The following is a 24,326-nucleotide window of genomic DNA, read 5'->3' as shown; positions in this document are numbered from 1 at the left end:
CTTAGCTGGGATAGACTTTCCGTTTCCATTAAGCCTGGGCCCCAAGAAACGAGGCCTCCCCCATGTCCCATTACACACGTCAAGCCAGGCCCACATTCCTCCGCTTTTTATATTAGCGGACTTCATTTGCACTCCATCCCCCGCTTTCTGTGCTTTCCTTTTTAAGTTCACAACCCAGCAACACATTTGCAAGACCACAGGAGCTGTAATCATTTGAATCACCATTAATCCTAGACTCAGAATACAAACCCGAGGGTACCAGCTGACCTCCTACGGCATAGCCCATCAGACTATAACCCCACATTATGAGTTTGCTCTGCCTTTAAAAGAAAAGCAAAGGGAAAATAATTTAAGGATGCTTTAATGATGTATGAAAACTGGTAGAAAATATACAAGTCTTTCCATTCATCACCACAGGGAATGTGGGTGCAAAAACAGAACACAGACATTCCCTGCTCCTCACCGAAGTGGGCGTCTTCGGCTGCCACACAATACTGGTCACCACCTGCCTGGGCAGTTTTTCCTTAACCGCACTGTGCAATTCGGAGACTGTTCTCCAGAGCGAACCCACATGCTGGCCGCTCTAAGACATGACACCTGCGCAAGTTAGTGTCACTCAGGTGCAGGTCTTGGGTTTCCCAGGCCTTGTATTGTCTTGCAGCAGTATTTGAGGGAAAAATAACAACTTCCGCACCGTGTCGGGTGCAGTGCTTTTACATTCAACTTCCTGGTCCGGAACCCTGGTTAATTTCCTTATACGGCACCAAGTGGCATCACCGCTCTTGTACCAAATTTTTAACTTCCCTGAGGTGATAAGAGGGCAAGTTTTCGTGCTCGCTGGCACTTCTGGACTCTTACTTTGCCCAGCACGTATCCCCACAAATGCCGTACGATAGCACCATTAGAACACATCAACGCAGTGACGTACTTTTTAAAAAACAATTCTATCGTCATGTAACAGTTAAAGCTTCATTAATGAGTCCTTGTTTTTGCTTATTTAACAAATGCAGTACTCTTCTGTTGAAATGCTTGGTCATGTTCCCACAGCATGTCCAATTACTCTGGTCAAGTCGGGCCTAAAACTAATAGCGAAAAAATATAATATATGGGAAAATATTCCCATGCAGGATGACTGGGCCCGTGACAATATTAGCTCACCCACACTGCTATCTAACACTTTCTGCAGTCGCTGAGGTAGAGTTTAAATGCGGCATATCATTGTCCTATTAAAGGAGAGGCTCCTTGCACGGAGCACCTTCTGCTTTAGAACAAGGAACTGCCCATGTGTGTAACCGGGGCCTCTCCAGCTCGGAGGTGAGCGGGGTGCTGAGGGGCAAGGCTCCTGAAAAGCAAGCTCCTAAAGGAGAGTGTACAAAGCAAACCCTTGCACTGTATGAAGCTCAGCAATACAGACAATGCCAATGTCCCAACTGTAGGGTGCGAGCCACTGGGAGAGGGGAACTCAGTGGTGAGAATAAAGCTGGTCTCCTGGGCAAAGTCACCTGGCTAGCACACAGGAGAGCAGGGTTCATAGATCCTGAAGACAGAAGGGACCACTGTGATCATCTCTTCTGACCTCCTGTACAGCACAGGCCAGAGACCTGCCCCACAATAATCCCTAGAGCAGAACTTCACGAAAGCCACCCAATCTTGATCTAAACATTACCAGTAATGGAGAGTCCAGCACGACCCTACATCAGCTGAGTTGAGTTAGATGAGTTATCTTCGCTGACAAAAATCTGCACCTTATTTCCAGGCTAGCTTCAGCTTCCAGCCACTGAACTGTGCTCTGCAAAACCAAGGAGCATTGTGCTACCAAACTTCTGTTCCCCACGTAGGTACCTATAGACTGTGGCCAGGTCACCCTAACACCTTTTCCTTGCTAAGCTAAACAGACGGAGCTCCTTGAGTATGTCACACTCCGGCAGGTTTTCTAGTCCTTTAATCATTCTTGTGGCTCTCCTCTGAATCTGCTCCATGTATCAACGTCCTTCTTAAATTCTGGACACAGGATCCCAGTTGCGGTCACATCACCATCAAGTACAGAGGTAAAATAACCTCTCTGCTCCTACTTGAGATTCCCCTGTTCATACATCCCAGGATCACATCAGCCCTTTTGCCCACAGCATCACACTGGATGCTCATGTTCAGCTGATTACCCATCATGAGCCCCAAATTTTTTTTTAGAGCCCCCACTTCCCAGGTTAGAGTCTGCTGTCCTGTACATATGGCCTGCATGCTTTTTGCCCAGATGGATACCTTTACATTTAGCTGTGTTAATGGTTTGCTTGCACCCAGCTTACCAAGCGATCCAGCTCTGTATCAGTGACCTGGTCTCTTCATTCTTTACCACTTCCCCAATGCGCGTGTCCACTGCAAACTTTATCAGTGCTGATTTGATGTTTTCTCTCAGGTCACTGACGAAGTGTTAAATAAAGTAGGGCCTAGAACCATTCCCTGGTCAATAACCAGCCGTGCCACAGGCTCCCTGGCTGAGCCAGTTCACCTCTGCTGTGGCTCAGTTCCCTGTCAGTACATGTAGACCGGGGGGGAGGAGCGAGGAGATTGCTGGGAAGAGATGGCTTCCACTGGGCGCTCTTAAGGAGGATAGGGACCCAGCAAAGAGCAGAATGGGGGGCTCGTTGAGTGCCAGCAAGCTGGGCAGGACAGAAACGTCAAGACAGACCCTTTCCCCACGAGCCAGGCACAGTTGAGCCAAGATGCCCTGAGGGTCTGTCTCCCCTGCAAGCAGAAACCCACAGAGCCCAGGACTCTGGCTCCCGAGGACTGTACTACGGTGCTAAAAGCAGCTGTGTGGACATTCAGGCTCAGGCTCTGAAGCTGGGGGGAGAGCGTGCAGGGGGTGGGGGTTCAGAGCCCAAGCTCCAGCTCAAACCCGAACATCTTTAGTGCTGCAGCGTGAGTCTGTGTCTGACGACCTGGGCTCAGACTCACTGCCGTGGGTTTCTGCTTGCCATGGAGACATACCCTGGGAGACTCCCTCTTGGTCTAGAGGGCAATGGGCTGGTGCGGGTTAGTACGGAGCCTGTAAGAGGACAGAGGCGGCTGGTGCACTGGAAATAGGGCAGCAAGGAAAAGGCTGTAAGGGAGAAGAGATGAGAGACGCAAAGGAGGCATCAAGGGTGGCGTTGCAGGTGGTACAGGGTGGATAATGTGATACGAGAGACTTGGGCAGGGCTAGGCAGGGCCTTGAAGCTGCATATAATTGGGAAGAGGGAAGCAGGGTGGAATTGTACGCACCACCCCGTGGGAGGGCTACACACAACAGCGATTGCAGGAGCGGGGATCAGGAAGGCAGGTGGCCACTGAAGAACAGAGAGCCCCCGCCCTGTGCAGGCATCTGCAGCCATGAGTGCAAAATGCCACCCCCACCCCGTCAGCAATCGCATGGGTGGGAACTGTGGCACAGGGTGCCGGGAGATGCAGACCCAAGCAGCAGGGCTCTGTGGAAGACATGGGCCCCTAGTAAGAGGGTGAGGGAACGGCACGTGCCCAGAGAGGGGTGGCCGCAGCACTCTGCGTGGGCTGGAGTGGGGAGCCTCGTCACCTGCGGGAGGGAGCAGGTGCAGGAGCGAGTGATTCAGCAGCAGCCAATGCCTGCGATGTGGAGGTGACAGCAGGTGGCTCAGAGAACATAGCAATGGCAGGTGCAGAGGAGAACTCAAGGGCGGCAGGAGACTCCAAGGTTGACAGAAGGTCCAGCTTCTCTAACCCCACCACCCTACGAATTAAATCACTCCCTTGTTAGCACCAGGCTGGAATGAATTTGAGACACGCCCCGAGCCCAGAGGGGTTAGCCACTAGTCACTGCTCCAGTGTCCCCTTCCCACAGAGACATGGTGCCTGGCAGGCGGAGACAGACCCAGCCAACAGGACAGTGACTTGCACATTGCAGGGGAGAGAAGGGAATGGATCTGGAGCCAACAGTGCCCCTGTGCTAATGAGCAGGGTCCTCCTCTCCCCAGGGCCGGAATTCATTCATTCGTTTGGGTTGCCAGAGCAAGGTGGAGCTCCAGCAGCGTGGGCCCTGCACTGCCAGCTGTAGGCTGCGCATCTGCAGGGCCGACGCTGCAGGAGACATGGAGAGCAGCACTGCCGGTGGCCAGGGGACCGGAGCAGCAGCCAAGCGAGTGTGGGAAGAGCAGCGGGCACTGGCACCGCACAAAGCAATGCTGCCGCTCCCCATGCTGTGGGAAAGGCAGACGCTGCGCTGGCAGGGAAAAGCCCCAATCTCAGGGAGCCAGAAGGTGATGCAGATATTTCAGTAGCAACCACAGACCCGCCCAGGACAGCGCCACCAGCAAATAGCTTCCCTTGAAATAATCCTAGATTAAAAGGCAGCTCTAGAGTGGGGACGGGCTATTTATTCACGGCAGCGATTAGATGCCATGCACCATCTAAATCAGCACCTCCTGCTAGGGTGCTGGAAATGGGGGAGTGGGGAGGTGAGGGGTCTGATTGGGCTCTGCTAGGTCCCCACAGGCTCTGCAGATGCCACCAGCCTCTCCAGGCCACAGCCTGGTTCGCTGAGACAGCTCCCACGGCCTGGACAACTCAGAATAATGAGATCAGCAGCAAACATGGCATACGCCACTCTCCAGCAGGACAGCTTAAGACCCCTTGTGGAGTATTTACAGCCCCTGCTAAGGGATAGCCACTAACAGCACACACACCCCCTTCAGCCTCGTGTAGGAATCTTATGCGGACAAGAAACAGAACGGGAGGCTTTTGATGACCTCAACTGGAATGTGGAGCTGGCAATTTCTTGCAAGCAAATTAATGTGAGGGGGGATTTGAGTGCCACGCATGGACATCAGTGCAAGAGATGCAGAGCGAGGCAGGCAGTGCCAATGAGGAGACCACCACACTTTGTTTGACCCTCCTGCCGGTTTCCACACCAGAGCCGGCACGCGAGGACAGGCCCTGTTACATAACACTGCAGCTGATGGCGCAGCCAGCTAACCTAGCGTTATCACACAGGGCCTGCTGGGAGGCCAGCTTCCCGGGTAGCCTTGTTCCAAGTGCCAAGTTTGATTTCTTGAGAATTACCCCCAAGAGGGGGGAGGTGAAAGGGCAAAGAGACTGAAAAAGCAACTGTGCACTTGTCGTAAGGCTGCAAAACCAAACCAGCCCCAGCACCACTGTTCCCTCTAAGCTGTGCTTGTGCGCACACAGATCCTAAACCCCGAGCACACGGCAAACACCACGCGCACAACGATTTGCACAGAAGAAATTTTTTGTGCACACGGCCTGTCAAAAATTAGAGGGAACATTGTCTGGCACCCCTCCACAACGCCTCCCCTTGCGTCACCCCAATGCTGCTCATGTTGGCAAGAATCCTGCATGGCAAGGGGCTGGATGGAGTAAGGTCCCTGCAGTTCTCCACGCCACTAACGGGAAACGCCCCCAATGTCTTGTGTTACCTTCTGCGCGGGGAGGGGAAGCAGCATGTGCAATGCAGCTACAGGCTGGGTAAGCCGGGTGTGCACACAGCAGGGAATACTCCTGCACTGGCCAAAGGAACCCCACAGGCCCCCTCTCGCAGGCTGTAATATCATTTTGGGGGCGTGCGGCTACACAGGGCGCATGCCTATGCTGCCAGAGGAGAGCGCAGATGCAATTTCACATTAAATTATTTTGGCAGCAGTAGAGCACATGCTGTCAGCTCGGCACACACTAACATTCATCACGCCGTGCAACTGCTGACATTCAGCTAACTAAGAGCAGGATCAATTTAAGAAAAACTATTAAAGATTTAAAAAGATTAACAAAGCGTCATAACACGGTGATGTATGACCCTCATTTTATTTGTGGGGCCCCATCTTTTATCCACTGCGAAGCGGCTGCATGTTTTACCTATTAAGTTACAGGTGCTCCTTAGAATCCTGTCCACAGTAACAAGCACGGTGGGGGGGTGCAAGGGGGGTGCCTTAAGCCTAGCACTGACTGCACAAGGACCCCAGCGATGGACAGAGCGTGCCCAGAGGGAAGGAAAGCCACTAAATCTCCCTGCTTGGGAGGCAGCAAACAAGAGTTCAGCATTTTAAAAAGAGCCCTTTGTGATCCTGGCAGACAAGATCAAACTCGACAGCTCTCGGAACTGAAACGTTGGCCTCGCCTTATGTTTCAGGCTTTACTCTGGATTTTAAATTGATGTTGCTCCTGTGGGCAATTTAACCAACATTTATTTTTTAAACCGTCGAAGCCCAGCAGCCCTCCAGCACGTGCAGTTGCGGGATGCCTCTGCTCAGTAACGAAGGAGACGAAGAGCAGGCTGCACGGGGCCATGCTGTCCACACGCCCCCCTTGAGAGGGCCCTCTGGATTTTAGACCAGGCCCTTCTGTCCACATGGGGACCTGGATAAGAACTTGACTCCCCTCCTGTATGCAGGCTTACGCAGACAGCACTTGGACTGAACGCCCTCTCCCTCTCTGTTGGGGGGGATATGGGGGGAAGGCAGGTAGGGGGCTCTACAACCTGGGTAGTGAAGCACAGGGGCAGGCTGCATGGGGAAGGCTTTGATCTAAAGGGATAACTGGCCTAGGCTGAGGGATCTGACTTTAATGGTATTAACATACCTTTGGAGCCCTCAGCCATGATATTAAAGGGACCCCCCCCTTTCAAGGCCATGCCCTGGGATTTCAGTGACATTAAACCCAGGTAAACATATGGTTTAAACTCAACCATGGCAGCCCCTCGGGGGCCCTGCCCAGCTTCCCTGAGTTATTATGGGCTAGGCACATGGCATGCAGAGACCACTCTGTAGGACCAAGACAGGAATTGGGCTGGTTTATCAACATGGGCCAATGACACAATGGCCAGCGGCTTCAGGTTCCTGAGCCCTTCCTGACCGGCAAGGGGCTGCTGAGAATCACTTTGCTTTAGCGAGCTGCATAGCTACCCCAGGATGCCCCAGTGCAGGCTGACTCCCCACATTCTCCAATGGACAGCCAGCCTGGCGGCAGCACTGCTACGCCCCAGGATAGCAACGCCCCAGAGAACACTGTGCTCTGGAATCAGCTCCCGCCACACAACAGCGCCCCCACTGGCCAAGTAAGGAATTGTACCGACGGGCTCCCGAGATGCATCCTTGTGCTGTGTCGGAAGTACAGCTACTGTGCCCAGACCTCACAGGAGGCACCGCGCTGCAGGGCCAACCAGACCAAGGATTTCCTTGGCTCGCAGCCCTGTGACAATGCAGGGCCCATTTCCACATGGTCTACTTCGCCTAACAGTCCCCAGTGCGGCAGCAGCAATGTGCCGGGTTACATGCGCTTATCCTATTTGCCTTCTCATTCCCCTTTCCAGGCTGCAAGGGCTCCAAGCAATTCCAGCCCGAGGACGGCAAGAGGTGAGCTCTCCTACCGTGCCACCAGACAAAGAGCCCCAAGGAAAGCTCATTCCCTTTCTCTAGGCCTCGAACCTTTTGGTGCTGCTGCTCGCATTCCAACACCTCCCCCTCCCGCCTCAGCTGCAGGGCGAAGAGCGGAGCCAAGCACGCCGGTAAATCGGAAAAAATGTGCTTGCAACACACAAGGGAATTGAAAATGGCAAATTGTGTTTAAATCCGAGGGCTCTTTCCATTTCAACGACCATCATCAATCAGGCCAGGTTCTCACCTGTACCCCTTACTGGGGCTGCAGCACAAGTGCTGTCAGGGACCCTATGTTTCAGTCGCCACCCTCTCACCTTCTGCAACATAGCACGATGGGAAAGAGCCGGAGGCCCAGAAGCTACGGCACCCTGAGGATGTCTGAGTCAGCCTTCCAACAATAAAGCAGCAGTAAACATGTGGATTCAAGGCCCAGCAGAGAGCTCGGTGTGGAGACCACTGCCTGACACACTGTCTCCAGTCATCTCACTGCTCCCTTGGCATCCCCGCCGCTGTCTGCTATACCCACGTCGTCACATCTTACGAGGCTGTGAGCTCCCAATCCTGTATCGGGACCCCCAGGCTCTACCACAAGACAACTAATAATCATAATAATAATGTCACGCTGCATGGGCAGAACCAGTGGATCCTTACCCCAGAGATATCTGCCACCCGGTGTATTGGCACCTCTTTCTTGCTGTGCAATCCTTTGCCATTCTTGATGGCCCTGTTGGAGGGAAAACAAACAAAATATAATCAGCGTGGGAAAGCAAAGCAAGCTGTGCCATCTGCACGGCGCACGCCGGATGGCACCAACAGCATGGCACCGTGTGCGAGGGGAGCCCAGACACGCTCGTTAGCCTGCTAATCCCAATTACAGGTATTCAGCTACTCACCTGAGCCAAGCATGTACCTGATCAGAGAGAACATTTGTAGATGTTACCAAATTAAATGGTTTTGTTCCCCGCACAAGGAAAGGAATCAACAGGAAGAGCACACCAGGGAGAATCAAAAGTAATAAATGTTTCTTTCAGCACTTAATCACATGAAATATTTTAAATGCAAAATACGCAGCCAACGTTCCAATTCTAATGGAAATAAGTTCCTCCCAGGTAAAAAAGAAAAAAAGATAAGATAAGTAGCCTGAATGAAGCAGTACTGTACAAGGAAGTCATTTAACAGCCACAAAAATTAGCAAATGCTACAGAACTGACATGAAGCCTCATTTTCAATTCCATCTACAGCCATAACTATTAGAGCATATTAACAGGAAGAGAAGAATTGCCATGATAGATCATCTCAGTCCAGCCTGGGCAGCGCTCTTACTCTCCCCCTCAACTCTGGTATCCTGCCACCTTGCTGCCATCCTAGCGCCGAGCTCTAGTGAGCAGATTTCGTCTATGGGGTAGGGAGCTTTGCCCACAATTCTAAAGGAGTATGATGCACACCTAAAATGTAAGTAATTGCCTCCTTCTGACCCTACTGGGATAGGCATCTTTGAAACCTAAGACCCCAATATCCAGCCCCAAGCCGTGCCTGAACAAACCACCGATCGTGTGTCTGTACTGCACCTAGCACAATGGGGTGCTGCTCCATGACCGCGGCTCCTAATGCAAAATAATAATAAATGAAATAATAAAACTAACAACCACCACCAAGGGTCCCAGTCCAGTCTCCTGCTTGCAGCAACTGCCAGCATATAACAATGCAATTTGGCCAATTATTAGGGGCAGGGAAGAGATTCCTCTGTACACCAGCTTTCATCCAGAAGCAGGAGATACAGCTGTCCTTGGAGCCTGCATAACTGCAGTGTTATTAAATGACCAGATTCATCCAGCCATTCCTTTCCTTAAAGCCCAGATGCTATCCGACTCCCCCTACTGCGAGTCCCTTAGCTCAACTATGATGCATTAAAAATGGATTTAAAGGTGAGTTGCTGTGATATATTTTATAAATACTGAATGAAAGAGCTTCGGAGTCCGAATGGTCCAGCCCAGAGACAAGTTGTTCCCCTCCACCTCCACCAGTGTTGCAAGTCTTGCAATATTTGGGATTTTATGTAAAGACCCAGCTCCTGGAGTCATGGGAGAGTCTCACATAAGAAACTGCTAGCCCTTGCGGTTCCAGAGAAAAGCTTGAAAACTTGAGCCCCTGAAGGTTTGAACACCAGAAGGCAAATTTAAACAGTTTGTACAAGCCTGGAAGATAATAAGGTGATAAGTAACAGCCAATGCAGACTTGTCAAAAATAAATCATGTCAAACGAATCTAATTTCCTTTTTTGACAGCGTAACCATCCTAGTGGATGTAGGGAGGGGGAAGAGAAGGAAGCAGTAGCCTTGATACACAATGATGTGAGGCTTTTGACAGTGTCCCATATCACATGCTCATAAGCGACCTAGGGAAATGGGGTCTAGATGAAATTATAAGATGAGCGCACAACTAGTCGAAAGACCGTACTCAAAAAGTAGCTATCACTGGTTCACTGTCAGAGGATGCATCTAATGAGGTCCCACAGGGGTCAGTCCAGGGTCTGGTACTATTTGGTACTTTCATTAATGACTTGGATAATGGAGTGGAGAGTATGCTTATAGCATTCGCAGATGACACCAAACTGGAAGGGGCTGCAAGTACTTTGGACGACAGGATTAGAATTCAAAAAGAACTTGAGAAATTGGGGAATTGATCTGAAATCAGTCAGATGAAATTCAATACAGACAAAGTGCAAAGTACTTCACTTATTACTTATCTACATGGCACGTTACTGTGGTAAGCCAGGGTGTGCATCTACAAACACACCAGCTTACCTGCAGTAATGCCCCCTGAGTCCTTGATCTTGAATAATATCGAGAAAGATTTGTTCAGGCTATGTCTGTGGGGCAGGAAAACTGTTTGAAGCCATCCCTAGAGGCAATGCATATGCAATCTATCATGTTTTATCATGAATGTGGTTTCTGCCACATGACTGAGCAATTGCAGGCACGTTCTGATAGAGATCTGCGGGCTGGTTCAGATCTGCGGGCTGGTTCTCATGTTGGAAATTAGGTTGACTATCGTGGCAAATCTGTGGATTGGTAAAGCAGCTTTGGCCTCTATTATGTCTAACTGTGCCCCAATACATTCCAGTTGTATTACCTATGTCAGTATTGATTTTTGCCTCTATTTCAAGGTCCAATGTTGAGAAAAGATTCATTGTCCTTATGGCTTTGAGCATGTTGCCTTGGGACAGGGTCTTTATTAGAAAGTCATCTAGGTATGGGATTATTATAACCCCTTGTTTGCAGAGGTGCCCTACCACCACTGCTAGGACTTCGGAAAAAAAACTCTGGGTGCTGTGGAAAAGTCAAAGGGCAATCCCTGTACTGATAATGGTCTGATCCCAGGACAAATCTTAGGAATCTCCTGTGTGAAGGGTATATAGAGATGTGGAAATATGCATCTTGGAGGTCGAGGGCCAAACACCAGTCTCCCCATTCCAGTGCTGGAATTACTGTATTTAACATGACCATCTTAAACCACTGTAATTTGACAAACTTGTTGAGGTTCCTCAAATAGAGGAAAGGTCTCTATCATAAATATAAAGGAAAGGGTAACCACCTTTCTGTATACAGTGCTATAAAAAGAAAAGGAGTACTTGTGGCACCTTTAGAGCCTAGCGAATTTATCTGAGCATAAGCTTTTGTGAGCTACAGCTCACTTCATCGGATGCCTATAAAATCCCTCCTGGCCAGAGGCAACATCCTATTACCTGTAAAGGCTTAAGAAGCTCAGCTAACCTGGCTGGCACCTGACCCAAAAGGACCAATAAGGGGACACGATACTTTCAAATCTGGAGGGGCGGGGGAGGGAGGAGGCTTTTGTTTTGTGCTCTTTGTTTACGGGTTTGTTCTCTCTCGGGACAGAGAGGCCAGACAGAAATCCACCTTCTCCAACCCAACCTAATCCAAGTCTCCAATATTGCAACCAGTAGAGGTAAGCCAGGCAAGGCGGATTAGTTTATCTTTTGTTTTATGTGAATTTTCCCTGTGTTAAGAGAGAGGTTTATTCCTGTTTTCTGTAACTTTAAAGTTTTGCCCAGAGGGGGATCTTCTGTGTTTTGAATCTGAATACCTTGTAAAGTATTTTTCATCCTGAGTTTACAGAGATTATTTTTACCTCTTTTTTTTTTTTTAAATAAAATCCTTCTTTTAAGAACCTGACTGATTTTTCCATTGTTCCAAGATCCAGGAGTTTGGGTCTTTGATGATTTTGTAACCAATTGGTTAGGATATTATTCTCAAGCCTCCCCAGGAAAGGGGGTGTGTAGGGCTTGGAGGGATATTTTGGGGGAAAGATGTCTCCAAGAGGGCTCTTTCCCTGTTCTTCGTTTAAAACGCTTGGTGGTGGCAGCACACTATTCAAGGACAAGGCAAAGTTTGTACCTTGGGGAAGTTTTTAACCTAAGCTGGTAACAATAAGCTTAGGGGGTCTTTCATGCAGGTCCCCATATCTGTACCCTAGAGTTGACAGTCTCCATCACCACTGTTCTTTTGGATTATGAAGTAGTTGGGATAAAAGCTTTTCCCTCTTTGTTGGAACAGAACTGGCTCTATGGCACCCAGGAATAGAAGGTGCTGGTGGAAATTCCCAGGTATGCCTGAAGAGAGACGGGGAGGGAGAGGAACAGAATAGAATACCCCTTGTTTATAATTTCCAACACCTACTTATCGGAGGTGATCGTCTGCCACGTTGGGTAGAATGGGTTCAAACGGTTGCCAGACTGATGGAGTATTGTCGATGGTTGCAACACCTGTCCAGGGGGAAACATCTCATGGCCTTGACCGTATTTTCAAAACGGTTATTTCAAGGTAGATAGATGAGGCATCACTGACTGCATTGAGATCTGCCTGCGTTTCAGAGGGTGCCTCTGATGTCTGCATTGTGACTAGTAGGGACGTTGCAGGCCAAAAGATGGAGGTCGAGCTCTCAGGGTAGGTTGGTATCTATCTTGTCTTCTCTTGGCGCGAGTGTATAAATGCAAGTGGGCATAGCGCTGCCCCTGAATCCTTCAGTGAATGAAGGGACTCATGAGTCTGCTTGGCCAAGAGTTTGGGGCCTTCAAACAGGAGATCCTCCAGGGTAGTCTGCACTTCTCTGGGGAATCCTGATAGGTGAAGCCACGAAGCCAGTCTCATGACCACAAATGTCACTGTGTCAGCAACATCCAGGGATGCCTGCAACGCTGTACGAGCCAGTAGCTGTCTTTTAGTTACTAGTGTCTGGAACTGTTTATTCAATACATCCCAGAGGACAAGAAGTCATTGAATTTGGAGTCGTTTATGTGGTTATATTTTGATAAGAGTGCCTCGTAGTTAGTGTTCCTGAACTGGAGTGTGGCAGATGAGCATGCCTTGTGGCTGAAGAGGTCTAGCCTCTTCCATTTTGTGTTATATGGGGTCGTCCAGAAATAACGACGACATCTCCCCTTCTCATTCACTGCATTGACGACAAGGGAATTTGGAGTAAGGTGGGAGAATAAGAATTCCATGTCTTTTGCAGGGACGTAGAGTTTCTTATCCGCTCACTTGTACGTAGGTGGTGGAGATTCCCGGATGTGTCAGATTTCTGCCGATGTGGAGGTCTGCAATATGCCAAGTAATGTATGGTGCTGCTCTCAACCTTCCTTTAACGGGATCTGTAGAGAGGCTGCAATTCTGTGGAAGAGTTCATGAAATTGCCTAAAATCAGCCGCAGCCATGGGAGGAGGCGAGAGGATTGCCTCATTCAGGATTGGATGAATGGACTATAAGGTAGATAGAACATTGGCTAGATCATCAGGCTCAACGGGTAGTGATTAACAGCTTGATGTCTAGTTGGCAGCCGGTATCAAGAGTGCCCCTGGGGCCTGTTTTGTTCAACATCTTAATAAATGATCTGGATGATGGTGTGGGTTGCACCCTCAGCAAGTTCACGGATGACACTAAGCTGAGGGAAGAGGTAGATACACTAAAGGGTAGGGATAGGGTCCTGAGACCTAGACAAATTGAAGGACTGGGCCAAAAGAAATCTGACAAGGTTCAACTAGGACAAGTGCAAAGTCCCATGCACTGCTACAGGCTGGGGACCGACTGGCTAAGCAGCTGTTCTGCAGAAAAGGACCTGGGGATTACAGTGGATGAGAAGCTGGATATGAGTCAACAGTGTGCCCGTGTTGCCAGGAAGGCTAATGGCAAATTGGGCTGCATTAGTAGGAGCATTGACAGCGATTATTCCCTTCTATTCAGCACTGGCGAGGTCACATCTGGAGAACTGCGTCCAGTTTTGGGCCCCCTACTTCAGAAAGGATGTCGACAAATTGAAGAGAGAATCCAGCAGACGCAACAAAAATGATTAGCGGGCTGGGGCACATGACTTATGAGGAGAGGCTGAGGGAACTCGGCTTATTTAGTCTGCAGAAGAGAAGAGTGAGGGGGGATTTGATAGCAGCCTTCAACTACCTGAAGGGGGTTCCAACGAGGATGGAGCTTGGCTGTTCTCAGTGGTGGCAGATGACAGAACAAGAAGCAATGGGGGAGGTTTAGGTTGGATATTAGGACACACTATTTCACTAGGAGGGTGGTGAAGCACTGGAATGGGTTACCTAGGGAGGTGGTGGAATCTCAATCCTTAGAGGTTTTTAAGGCCCAGCTTGACAAACCCCCTGGGATAATTTAGTTGGTGTTGGTTGTGCTTTGAGTAGGGGGTTGGATTAAATGATCTCCTGAGGTTTCTTCCAACCCTTATCTTCTATGATTCTTCTATGATCTGGGGAGGATGAGATGTTGGCCGGTGGTGTGACATCTTCCTCGTGTTCCTGGAAAGGCTCTTTGGTTTGAGAGGCCTGGAGACCAAGGAGCATGGAGAGGGTGTGTGTCAGTCCCCGTGATCAGGGCTGGTTGAGGAAAGTGTTGCCTTTATGCCACCCACAGTTCCCACTACGGCCAGTACGGGGAAACAGGCATAAGCGGGGGCATCCATGGGTGCCTGTAACAAGGCCCTGGCTTGGTTCTAGTGTCCTGATATCGAGGGGGCGTAAAGGATTCAGGTTGTGCTCTCCCTTGATATGATGTGCAGTGTAACTGAGTAGTCCATCTCACTACAGAAGAGAGGGCAGCTCTAGGTGGTGAGGGCATGTGCGGTATCATTTGCATCTCTGAAGGAGAGACATGAATTGCTGGTAGTTTGCTATGGAGAAGTAGTGACTCCGTGGTTTCAGAAACAACCAGGTCTCTTGGGAACCTGAACTCTGTGGTACCAGCACGATCAGTATCGGTACCGCGTGATGTGAGAGCATTGGTGCCACAGGAAGTGTAGGCATCAGGACAGATAGTGTGGGTGCCAAGCTCAGCTGAAGTCTAACAAGTAGCCAACAGGTGGCACCAAGGGCTTCACCCATGCCAAGGGCTTTGCCAGTGCCGAGGCACTCAGAGCCATGTGTTTAGTTGGGGTAGTTGGTTCCAACTGAGATTTTTGATCCATCTTTGTCATACCCCCGCTATGTGATCCTGCCCTCTTAGGGGCCTTGGAACTACCAATAATGCTGGTACTAGAGGTACTCGGGTGATGAAAGGAGCTAGGTCTCACTCCAGAAGATGAGGGGGCCACTGACCTCAGAGGGTGTTTCTTGTCATCCTGATTAGAAACTGAAGACTCTCTCTTCACAGTGTGCAGTGAGCGTGGGGCAGCAGATGATGGTGCCAATGGAAACCGCTGCACAAGAGAGGTATTGGGGTCAGGGTCTGAGTCAGGCCACGAGCCTTCCATCATAATTAATTTTATTTTCAGTTCACAGGCCTTTTGGCCTGCATTTTCAATTTGAGGCAGCGGGTGCACTTCTGTGGTATGTGCTCCTCTCCCAGACAACAAATGCACTGTGAGCGTCCATCACTCATAGGGATGGCCTTGGGGCAGGAGAGGCACCTCTTAAACCCGGGGGAGCTGGGCATAATCCTGTGCAAGGAGAACTTTGCTGTAGGGAAGAATGTAAGAACCTACACTAAGCTAAAAGGTAATCGGAAGGAAAGAATAGAAAGAAAAGTTTGGGTTTGGTTGGCTTTTTGGGAGAAGAAAATAAAGGGAGGAAGCAACTACTATCTACTTTGAATGGTAACTTATTACCGCTAAAGGCACTAATGATGCTGTGAAGGGCTCTGCTAGGGATTCCATCCCAGACCCAGGGGAGCTGAGAAGGAAATAAGGGTGATTAGACCGCACAGTACTATAGACACCGCTCATGGTGCGAGATAGGGAGGAGCACATGGGCAGCCTGACAGGAGTGCTACCGAAGATCTCCAATCCCAGGGGCAGGGACACTAGCTCATCTAACATGGAGCACCCACAGGGACACACCTCAAAGAAGAACTCGGAGTTCTAGTGGATCACAAATTGAATGAGAGTCAACAGTGTGATGCAGTTGAGAAAAAGGCTGCTATCATCCTGGGGTGTGTTAACAGGAGCATCTTATGTAAGATGGGAAGTAACTGTCTGGATCTACTCGGCACTGGTGAGGCCTCAGCTGGATACTGTGTCCAGTTCTGAGCGCCACACATCAGGAAAGATGTAGATAAATTGGAGAGAGTCCAGAGGACAGCAACCAAAACAATGAAAGGTTAAGACCACTTGACCTATGAGGAAAGGTTAAAAAACTGGACATGTTTAGTTTTGAGACGAGAAGGCTGAATGGGGACTTGATAACAGTCTTCACATATGTAAAAGGTAGTTATAGAGAGACTGATCAGTTGCTCTCCATGTCCATACCAAGGGTAGGATAAGAAGTACCTGACTTACTCTGCAGCAAGAGAGATGTTGCTTAGATATTAGGAAAACTTTCTGGCGACAAGGAGAGTTAAGCATGGGGACCGTCACCCAGAGAGGTTGTGGAATCCCTAGTAGAGGTTTAAGAACAGGTTGGACTTAATCCTGCCTCAGAGCAGGGGCTGGACTAGATGACCTCTCAAAGTACCTCCCAGCCTCCAAATCTAACATTTCCATGGTTCTAAGACCCACCCAACATTGGCTTAAAAACCAGGACATTCAAAACAATTGAAATCAATCTTATAGATCCTCAGGCCAGAAGGGACCACTGTGATCACCTGCTCTGACCTCCTGTACAGCACAGGCCATGGGACTTCCCTGGATTAACTCCTGGTTGAACTGTACTTCAAGGACCTGTAAAAAGTGGTTAAAAGGATGGCAAGTTAAACAAGCGGGAGATGAAGTGCTCCTGACTTTCAGGGTACTACACTCGTAACACCAACGCTGCTCTGCCTTCTAGTCTATCACCTTTGTGGACTGCTTGCAAATGCAACTGCATGAGAAGCCATCCAGGCTATTTGTAAAGTTTTCATGTAATTTGTGGCTTGTCTCACTTGTTGGAGAGGAAAGAGGGAGAGAGATGCAAGCAATACCCCGGATAAGCTCACCAGAACTGAAAGATCTCTGAACACAGACGGCAGGTTAGAGGGTAACACACACATTTATTAAAGCCTGGAACAGCTCCTTCCCGACAGGTTTGTCCTTTTCCGTTTGCAAATGCCAAGTTTATTTTCCAGGTGTTTCTAGCAGAGCAAACGCTTATTATGGCTGCTGTTGGCCAGCCTCTTACTGCACCGGCCTCAGTGATGTCAGCAGAAAAGGAGCAGGGCTCTGTGGATCTGTTTATTGCTCCATGCAGCCCAGCAGGGGGAGCTCACCACACTTTTTAATGAGGCAAAGTGGGGTTTGTTTAATTTCCCAAACAGACGGATATTGTTATACAGCCATAGGTGTTACAATGCAGAGATACACCTTTCGTCCACAGGCCTGAAGTAAAGGAAATCAGCACTCTATTTTACAGATGGGGAAACTGAGGCATTCCCAGCCCTATGGTCTATGTACTCTGCCACACTGCCTCTGTCTCAGCAATGGGAGAATTAAGCAGGCATGTGGTGAACATCCCACTGGGTTAGACCAATCGGAGGGCAGCAAGGAATACAGCTATCAACCTGGCTCCAAGCTGCCCTTGCTGGATAACATTACTGCGATGGAGGCAAGACTCCTCCATCATCTTGGCCCACATAGTCCCCAGCCAGAGGAAGCAGCGAGACTGCACTTGTTCCATCCGTGCATCTCCTCACAATGGGAGGAGGCAGAGTTTCCCAGCTGTCATCTGGCCATGGGGTTCTGCTGACTTAGTCACAGGCTCCCAGCACAGGGTGGGGGAAACCACTCTGAAATGGACCTTTCCCATGCCGAGATCCCAGGGCATGGTGCAGGGCAGCGGCTCAGCCACCCTGGCCAGGGCTCTGCTGCAGGGTTCAGGGCACGTTCACCTTTCCCATTCAACACATGAGGCCGCTGTGAAAGACATCAGGGCTCCATGGGACTCTCTGCTATCAGCGTACTGACAGCACGCAGATGGCTCGGCACTTTTGCTTCTCCCAGGCGCTTGAATGAGACCGATCCTGCTGGTGGGTTGGGGAAGGACTTGGAGAGTCTGACAAGGGCAGTTGTTGGGTGACGAGTCACCCATTGCTTCCAGAGACCCAGGTGGCAAGGTGGGCAAAGTGCCCTTGCTCAGCGCGATTCCTCTTGGACCTGGGCCTTGCCGAATCTTGGAGACTTCCACAGACGATGGTGGCAACACATCCTGCCTGGGGCCACTCCTGAGGGGCACAACACAGCAACCTTCCCTGCCTGCAGGGACTAGCCATGGAGAACCCGCCAGGCCAGCACTCCAGCAAGCACGCTGGATCTCAGAGCGTCTCCGCGGGCAATTCGAGGGCTTGACTGTATGTGGCTGAAGTCCTCTACCATTGTTACTTTGTATGCTCTGCTCTCACTAACTTACCTGGCTTGGAATACCTGGGGGCAGCTCTGGAATCAACATCCCCAGTACTCATGCCCCAGAAGATTGCTTGACCTCACAGGTCCCATCTGCTCTCTCCAGCTGCTGGATACAGAGGATGGACTTCCTGGGTGGTGTGTTTTCAGAACTGCTAATGGACCGGAGATGAAGGGGATGTTACTCTTGTGTCTGTGGGTTATTGTCTATGCTGGAAATTTGCCTCAATTCCACCCACCACTGCAATGGCTTCAGTACAAGAGCTGACAAGGCAAGTCATGGCTCGCGTTTATCACTGCTTGAAACCGGGGTGAGCTGCAGCAGACCCAATCGCCGCTCCCCTTGACTGTGTGTGTCATCGATGGCTGGAATCAGGGCAAAGGCCGGTACAAACAAGGCCTCTGTTTCAATCATGGTGGAGCAATGGGCACAGTGTGGGGTCTGTTTAAAGAGGTTTCCTGCGTCGCCAGCAAGATGATCACATCTGCTTTAATGGTGTTTCACTCCCATAGCTGTCTGCCCAGACACCTAGGCACTCGATGGACATCTCTATACATTGGACTACCAAAGAGAAGCATTGCCAGATCAGTCCTGGTACTAAAAATCACATGTTCCCCCAGCTCTCCCCCTCTCTGGGTTTGGCCTTGATTTCTGCAGCCCTTAGATTCTCGCATTAGACTCAAAATAAAAGCTCCTGACTTTTCAAACTTCCCCTACTGAGCCCGCTAATGGCTGCTCCGAGACAAGCAGCATGCCTTTGTTCAGACTGGTCCGTGATCATCATAAATACAAGGGAAAGATTCACAGCCCTACGGAGGCTTTGTAGAGCAATCAGTCTGCTGAGGGGTATCATTTGGGAGCAGTGAAGAACAGGCAGACCTGTTAAATGGTAGGCATGGATTTTTAGAAATCAGAACCACTCAGTGATTCCAGGGATAAGTGGCTTGGCAGCAGATGGCTGTTTGCAGGAAAGCAGCTACCTGCTCCGTTTCTGAAAGGGAAGTTGTTAAACTTGCTAGCAGTGAGTTATTACAGCAAGCTGCCTATCGTGTTCCACCCAAACTCACTCCCTGATGCTTCAGGGTGGTAGAATTGTGCAGAGGAGCCAGACTCATCAGGGCTTCACACAATGAACTTGTGAGAGTCCTGCTAAGCTTTGGAGTGGAGCATCCCCACACAGTGAATTAGGCCCTAGATACTGACAGTAGCTTATTCCAGAAGAACTTGTTCTTCCAAATCAGAGGTCAATACGTCATGTGAAGAAGCATTTGTGTTTATGGCCCACAAGACGCGCCTGGGGGCTGTCATTTTGGGGATTCAGCTACCACCCCAGGGCGCAGCTGGCTCCCAGCGTGGGCTGAAGAGGTGGCCTTTTAGGGACACAGTTCTTCAAAGGAGCTGTTAAGTCACAATCCTTTCTGCCTTTGCCCCAAAAGATGCCCTGAGGGAAGTTCGGATTCTGAGCTCAGTTGCCCCACTGTCAATCCAGAGTAACTCACTTCAGTGGAGTTACTCTGGATTCACACCAGGGTAACAGAACATGGCCCTCATTTCCAAAGTCCCATGAGAGCTACTGCTGAATGCACACTTAAGGCATCCAAACCTCAACTCTCCCCGGTGGGGACATTGTGAAGCAAAGAACTGGGGCAGAGGTGTTTAAAAAGAAAAAAAAAAATCACTCGACTCTGGGATCACACCCGCCAGTACACATGCGTTATACGTGTCATTCTGGGGCAGAGTTAAGGTTGTTTGGGTGCCTAAGTGGCACACTGCCATGCTTCTACAGTTTTGGGTTTCTTTTAAGTTTAACCTCCACTCTGAACGTCTTGGGTTTATAAATGCTTGTTTTGGGGACAATTCCATCAGCCCTGGAAGGTATTTTACCCTAAAACACCAGGCTCAGCCCTAGCTCCAGTTCCTGTCATTTGTGCCTGGTAACGTCAAGTCTTGGTTCTCCCTTGTGGAGGAAAGCCTGCATTTGTAGGCCTGGCTTGTCTTCCTCAGTCCGACAGAAACCAGGGGCTGGATGTTCAGCGTGACACAGATTCTGACCTAGGTTCTATTCCTAGCTTGGACGCTCATTTCCTCATGATTTGGGGAAAGTGCTTTCCCCGCTCTGCGTCCCAGCTTCCTTGTCGGTAAAATGGTGATAAGACTCCTCTGAGAGTTATAAGGAAGATTTAGGTTTATAAAGATCTTAGAGACTCGACTGCCTGGGGAGCAGCACTTTGATATCTGCAGCTGGGAAACGTTCCACAAGTGCAAAGCATTGTAAACGCCCTCCCCTGAGCCTGGCCTTAGAGAGTGATCCCAAGCAAACAGCTCCCGCTCTAGCAGCAGATGCTACCTTCACTCCCTGCTGCATGGGGCATCTCATCCAGCTCCCTGAGCTGTCTGTACTGGGAAAGCCTCCAAAATCAGCAAGCCAAAGAGGAAAGACTCTGCTTTACCCCATCTCTAAGCAGTCAGAGCCAGCACAAACACGGCAGCAGTTTGCTTAACAGGAACACAGAGAGCTCACAGGTTAGTTCAGCCTCTAAGTTCCTTTCAGAGCAAACGAAAGAAACCAAAGTGGATTTCTCTGTCTTTATAGGGTCAAATGAAAAATGCAGGCCCAGAGAGCCACCAAGTATTTGCTCTTCAGAGCCTCTCTTCAAATCAGCTTCCCCAGGAGAAGAGATGTGTGATCCTTTCACCAGCCAGCCAGCCAGGGCCCTCCAGATCACTGTGCTGAGCTTGTGTCCCAGAGACCCTGGTAGCCCTATGTTTAAAACTGGTGACACATCAGAGAAAACAAGTGCCCTCTAGTCTAGAGACTGGAGCAGGGGATGGGGATATGTCAGCTGAGATGCACATGGGGTTCTGGATGCCAGCATAGCTGTAGCAGAAACAGAAACCCAACACTAATACTGCCAGCACCACTTAATGCCATCCAGGTGGGAGCTCATGTTCACCGCTGCTGCCAATGGATGCATAAAACTGCACACCTGGAATACCATGCTGGGGGTGGTGGGGCGCTGGTGGACGCGCACATGAGGGCAGGGGCCTGGATGGATTAACTTGTGCGGGTAGGCTAACGCTAGCTTGTGTAGCTTGGATAAGGGCAGACTAAGGGCGACAAAGGGTGCAGAAGAATGGAACAGGGTACAAGTATTTAATGGTGCGGTCACCAAGGAAGCAGAGGAATTGTTTAGTGCAGAGAAAGGGGATCTGACGTGGAGGGAAAGGAAAGGGAATGGCAAATCAGACTTCCCCATAGACTCTGGACTAGTCTCCCAAGGCAAGCCGTGTTTGATCTCCTCCCACACGCAGCTAGAGAGGACAGCACACTCGCATTACTACGGAGGCTCTAGCAGCTAGGACTCCACAGCTAAGGCTGAGCCCTCTAGGGCCTGAGGCCGCAGTAGCCGGGGAGGACTGTATGGGACCCAGTGGGGTCTCCCCATCTCTATCTTGCAGGATGCTATGGGAATCGACAAAAAGGTGGCTGAGCAGCCAGGCTAAGTCCTGACTGGTGGCGCATGAAGAACAACAGGCTTTAGAGAGAAATAATCGACCAGGAAACGTATAGGGAGCAGCAGGACCGGATGGTTCGGTGCCTGACTCCAAAACATCCCAAGGACCCCTGGAGAGAATACAGTCCCTAGAGCAGCAGAGGGCAAACTACGGCCCACGGGCCGGATCCAGCCCGTCAGGGCTTTCAATCCTGCCTGTGGGAGAGCCAGCCCTGTGGCGCAGCGCGGCTAAGACAGGCTCCCTGCGGCCCCTGGGGAACAGGGAGGCAGAGGGCTCTGTGCGCTGCCCTCGCCTGCAGGCTCTGCCCCCGCAGCTCCCATTGGCTGGGAATGGGAAACTGCGGCCAATGGGAGCTTCAGGAGTTGTACCCACAGGCCAGGGCAGCGCGCAGCAGAGCTGCCTGCCCCGCCTCACCCCCAGGAGCCACTGCCAGACATGCTGGCCATTCCAGGAGCAGAGTGGGGCCAGGGCAGGCAGAGAGCCTGCCTTAGGCCCGCTGCGCGCTGCTGCCACCCGGGAGCTGCTCGAGGTAAGTGGTGCTGGGCCAGAGCCACACCCCAAACTCCTCCTGCACACCCTGCCTTCAGCCCCCTGCTGCACTCTGCACCCCCAACCCCTGCCCTCAGCCCCCGCTGCCCCCCTCCTGCACCCCAAGCCCCTTCCCTAAGCCCCCTGCCGCACCCTGCGCTCCTCCTGCACCCCGCACCCCAACCACCTGCCCTACATTCATGGCCCTGCATACAACTGCCCCACCCAGCTGTGGCCCTCGAGCCAAGAAGTTTGCCGCGCCCCCCCCCGCCCTAGAGGGTTAAACTCAGCGCAGCCTTAGATGACAGAGCTACTAGAGCCTGCTGTGCTTCAGAGATACCAGCCTCCCCTATCCTCATTCTCCTTAACGCTGCCCCCGACACACCAGCCTCTTCTCCTCAACTCTGCCCCCAGAAATATCAGCCTCCCTGTTCTGTTCATCCTCTTTAACTCTGCCCCAGAGCAACAGCTCCTCCCCCTCCGCGCCATCCTTTGCTCCTTCAAGCAGGTCCAGCTGTGCCCGTTGTATTATTTCAGGTTCTAGGTCTTGCTTTCAGGGCTGGCAGAAGGCTGCAGACTATGGCTATGGACTGGAAGGACTCTGGTAAAGCCACTGTACTGATCCACGCCCCCATTCTCCCATCCGCCCATCATCCTTTGCATGCTGGGAGCGGTAAGAAGCCTGCATGTGTCTCAGAGCACTGGGTTGATAACTGGATTCATACACACAAGTCTCTGATACAGTGATGCTGCTTCACACCTCTGTGCTTGTCAAGCGTGTCAGTGCTGTAATTTTGTGGTGTGGACAGGCAGGCTCACCACCTCCCTCTGCCTCTCATGACACTTGTGTAATTGAGGGCCAGTAGGCTCTTAATGACCAGGGAGCAATCACTGTTAGCGTTCCATTTGCCTAGGCAAGCATCTGGAGCGGCTCTCTGGGTGGGCCGTGGTTTGCTGGCAAGGCGGCCTGAGCCGACCAAGCCACTGGATGCTTTAGCTCTGCGTGGAGTCTTGGCCCCAGGGGCTGCGACCCGCCGCGTGTTGCTCAGACCTGCGCCAGCCGTGCTGACAAGCTGTCTACACTACATCCCCTTCACACTTCCCTGGCAGTGGCACAGGCCTTACCATAGGTGTCAGCGTGATGTGTGCCGACTTCACAAGGGGCCTTGGCGCAATGGGAATCTGGTCCCTGGTGCAGACACCAGTCCTGGCACATGCGTGAGTGGGAGCCCAAGTGCCCGAGCTTTCCCTGGGCCAACAGGGGAGGCTGGGATTTGCTTCAGTTTGACCTTCACTATGGACTTCCCCACTTTCTAATAGTGCCTTTGATCGCCACAAGATTCCTACCTGGGTTTCCTGACATTCCCCAGCCTAACCATCGGGGCCCTGCTGTAGGTTCGTAACAGGTTTTGATTGTATGCCATGTATGGGGAGCCAGGGACCCCATGACATTGCAAAGCCAAGCAGGGTCCACCCAGCCCGAGCAAGCCCATTTCCCTCCACTCCCCAGCTCCCTCCTGCTCCCCACTTCGCTGCTGGTCGCCAGGGACTATCAAGGATGGACCCTGGATCCTGGCCAGACTTTACCTAGGCTGCAGGAAGAAAGGCACGTGGACCATCTCACAGCTTGGCAGAGCTCCAGTAAGCCTTTCTAAGGCATGGATCCATGCCCCAGCTCCCTAAAAGTCATTGGCATCTTCCTGTCTTAATTGGCCTCTCCTAGCTTCTCCCTTCCCTCTCTGCTCTTCCCACAATGATCCCATCAACCGTTCCAACACCTCCCCCCACTCGTCCCCCTGCTCCCAGGCCCTTCAGTGGAAGGACAAGACCCTGACGCTTGTACTGCCTCCACAAGCGGCTTCAGCTTGGCATTGCTTGGCTTTAAAGCACAATGGTCAATGCATCGGTCACCAGCCCTGAAACGCACGTGTCCCCAGGCTGGCCCGCAGCAGCTGTTCCACAGCCAAACAGCAAGGCAGCACAACAGCTGAGGGCCACAAGAGATGATGTCTCCTTTATCCAACCACAACAGAAGGGAGGAGTTGGGAA

General features: G+C 51.0%; 1 protein-coding gene across 3 annotated transcripts in view; it reads right to left on the bottom strand.

Moving 5' to 3' along the window:
• SND1 (staphylococcal nuclease and tudor domain containing 1) overlaps nt 1-24,326 on the bottom strand; it is a 504,867-nt gene that overhangs the window by 230,951 nt on the left and 249,590 nt on the right. For all 3 annotated transcript variants that reach the window (XM_038374172.2, XM_038374179.1, XM_043500168.1), the window contains exon 14: nt 8,049-8,121. In XM_038374172.2, coding sequence (XP_038230100.1) covers nt 8,049-8,121 — 73 coding nt within the window. The remainder of the gene's footprint in view (nt 1-8,048; nt 8,122-24,326) is intronic.

This window comes from Dermochelys coriacea, chromosome 1 (genome assembly GCF_009764565.3).
Source record: "Dermochelys coriacea isolate rDerCor1 chromosome 1, rDerCor1.pri.v4, whole genome shotgun sequence".
Taxonomy (NCBI): domain Eukaryota; kingdom Metazoa; phylum Chordata; order Testudines; family Dermochelyidae; genus Dermochelys; species Dermochelys coriacea.
The sequence above is the reverse complement of the archived record's forward strand: the minus strand, read 5'-3'. Positions and strand labels throughout refer to the sequence as shown.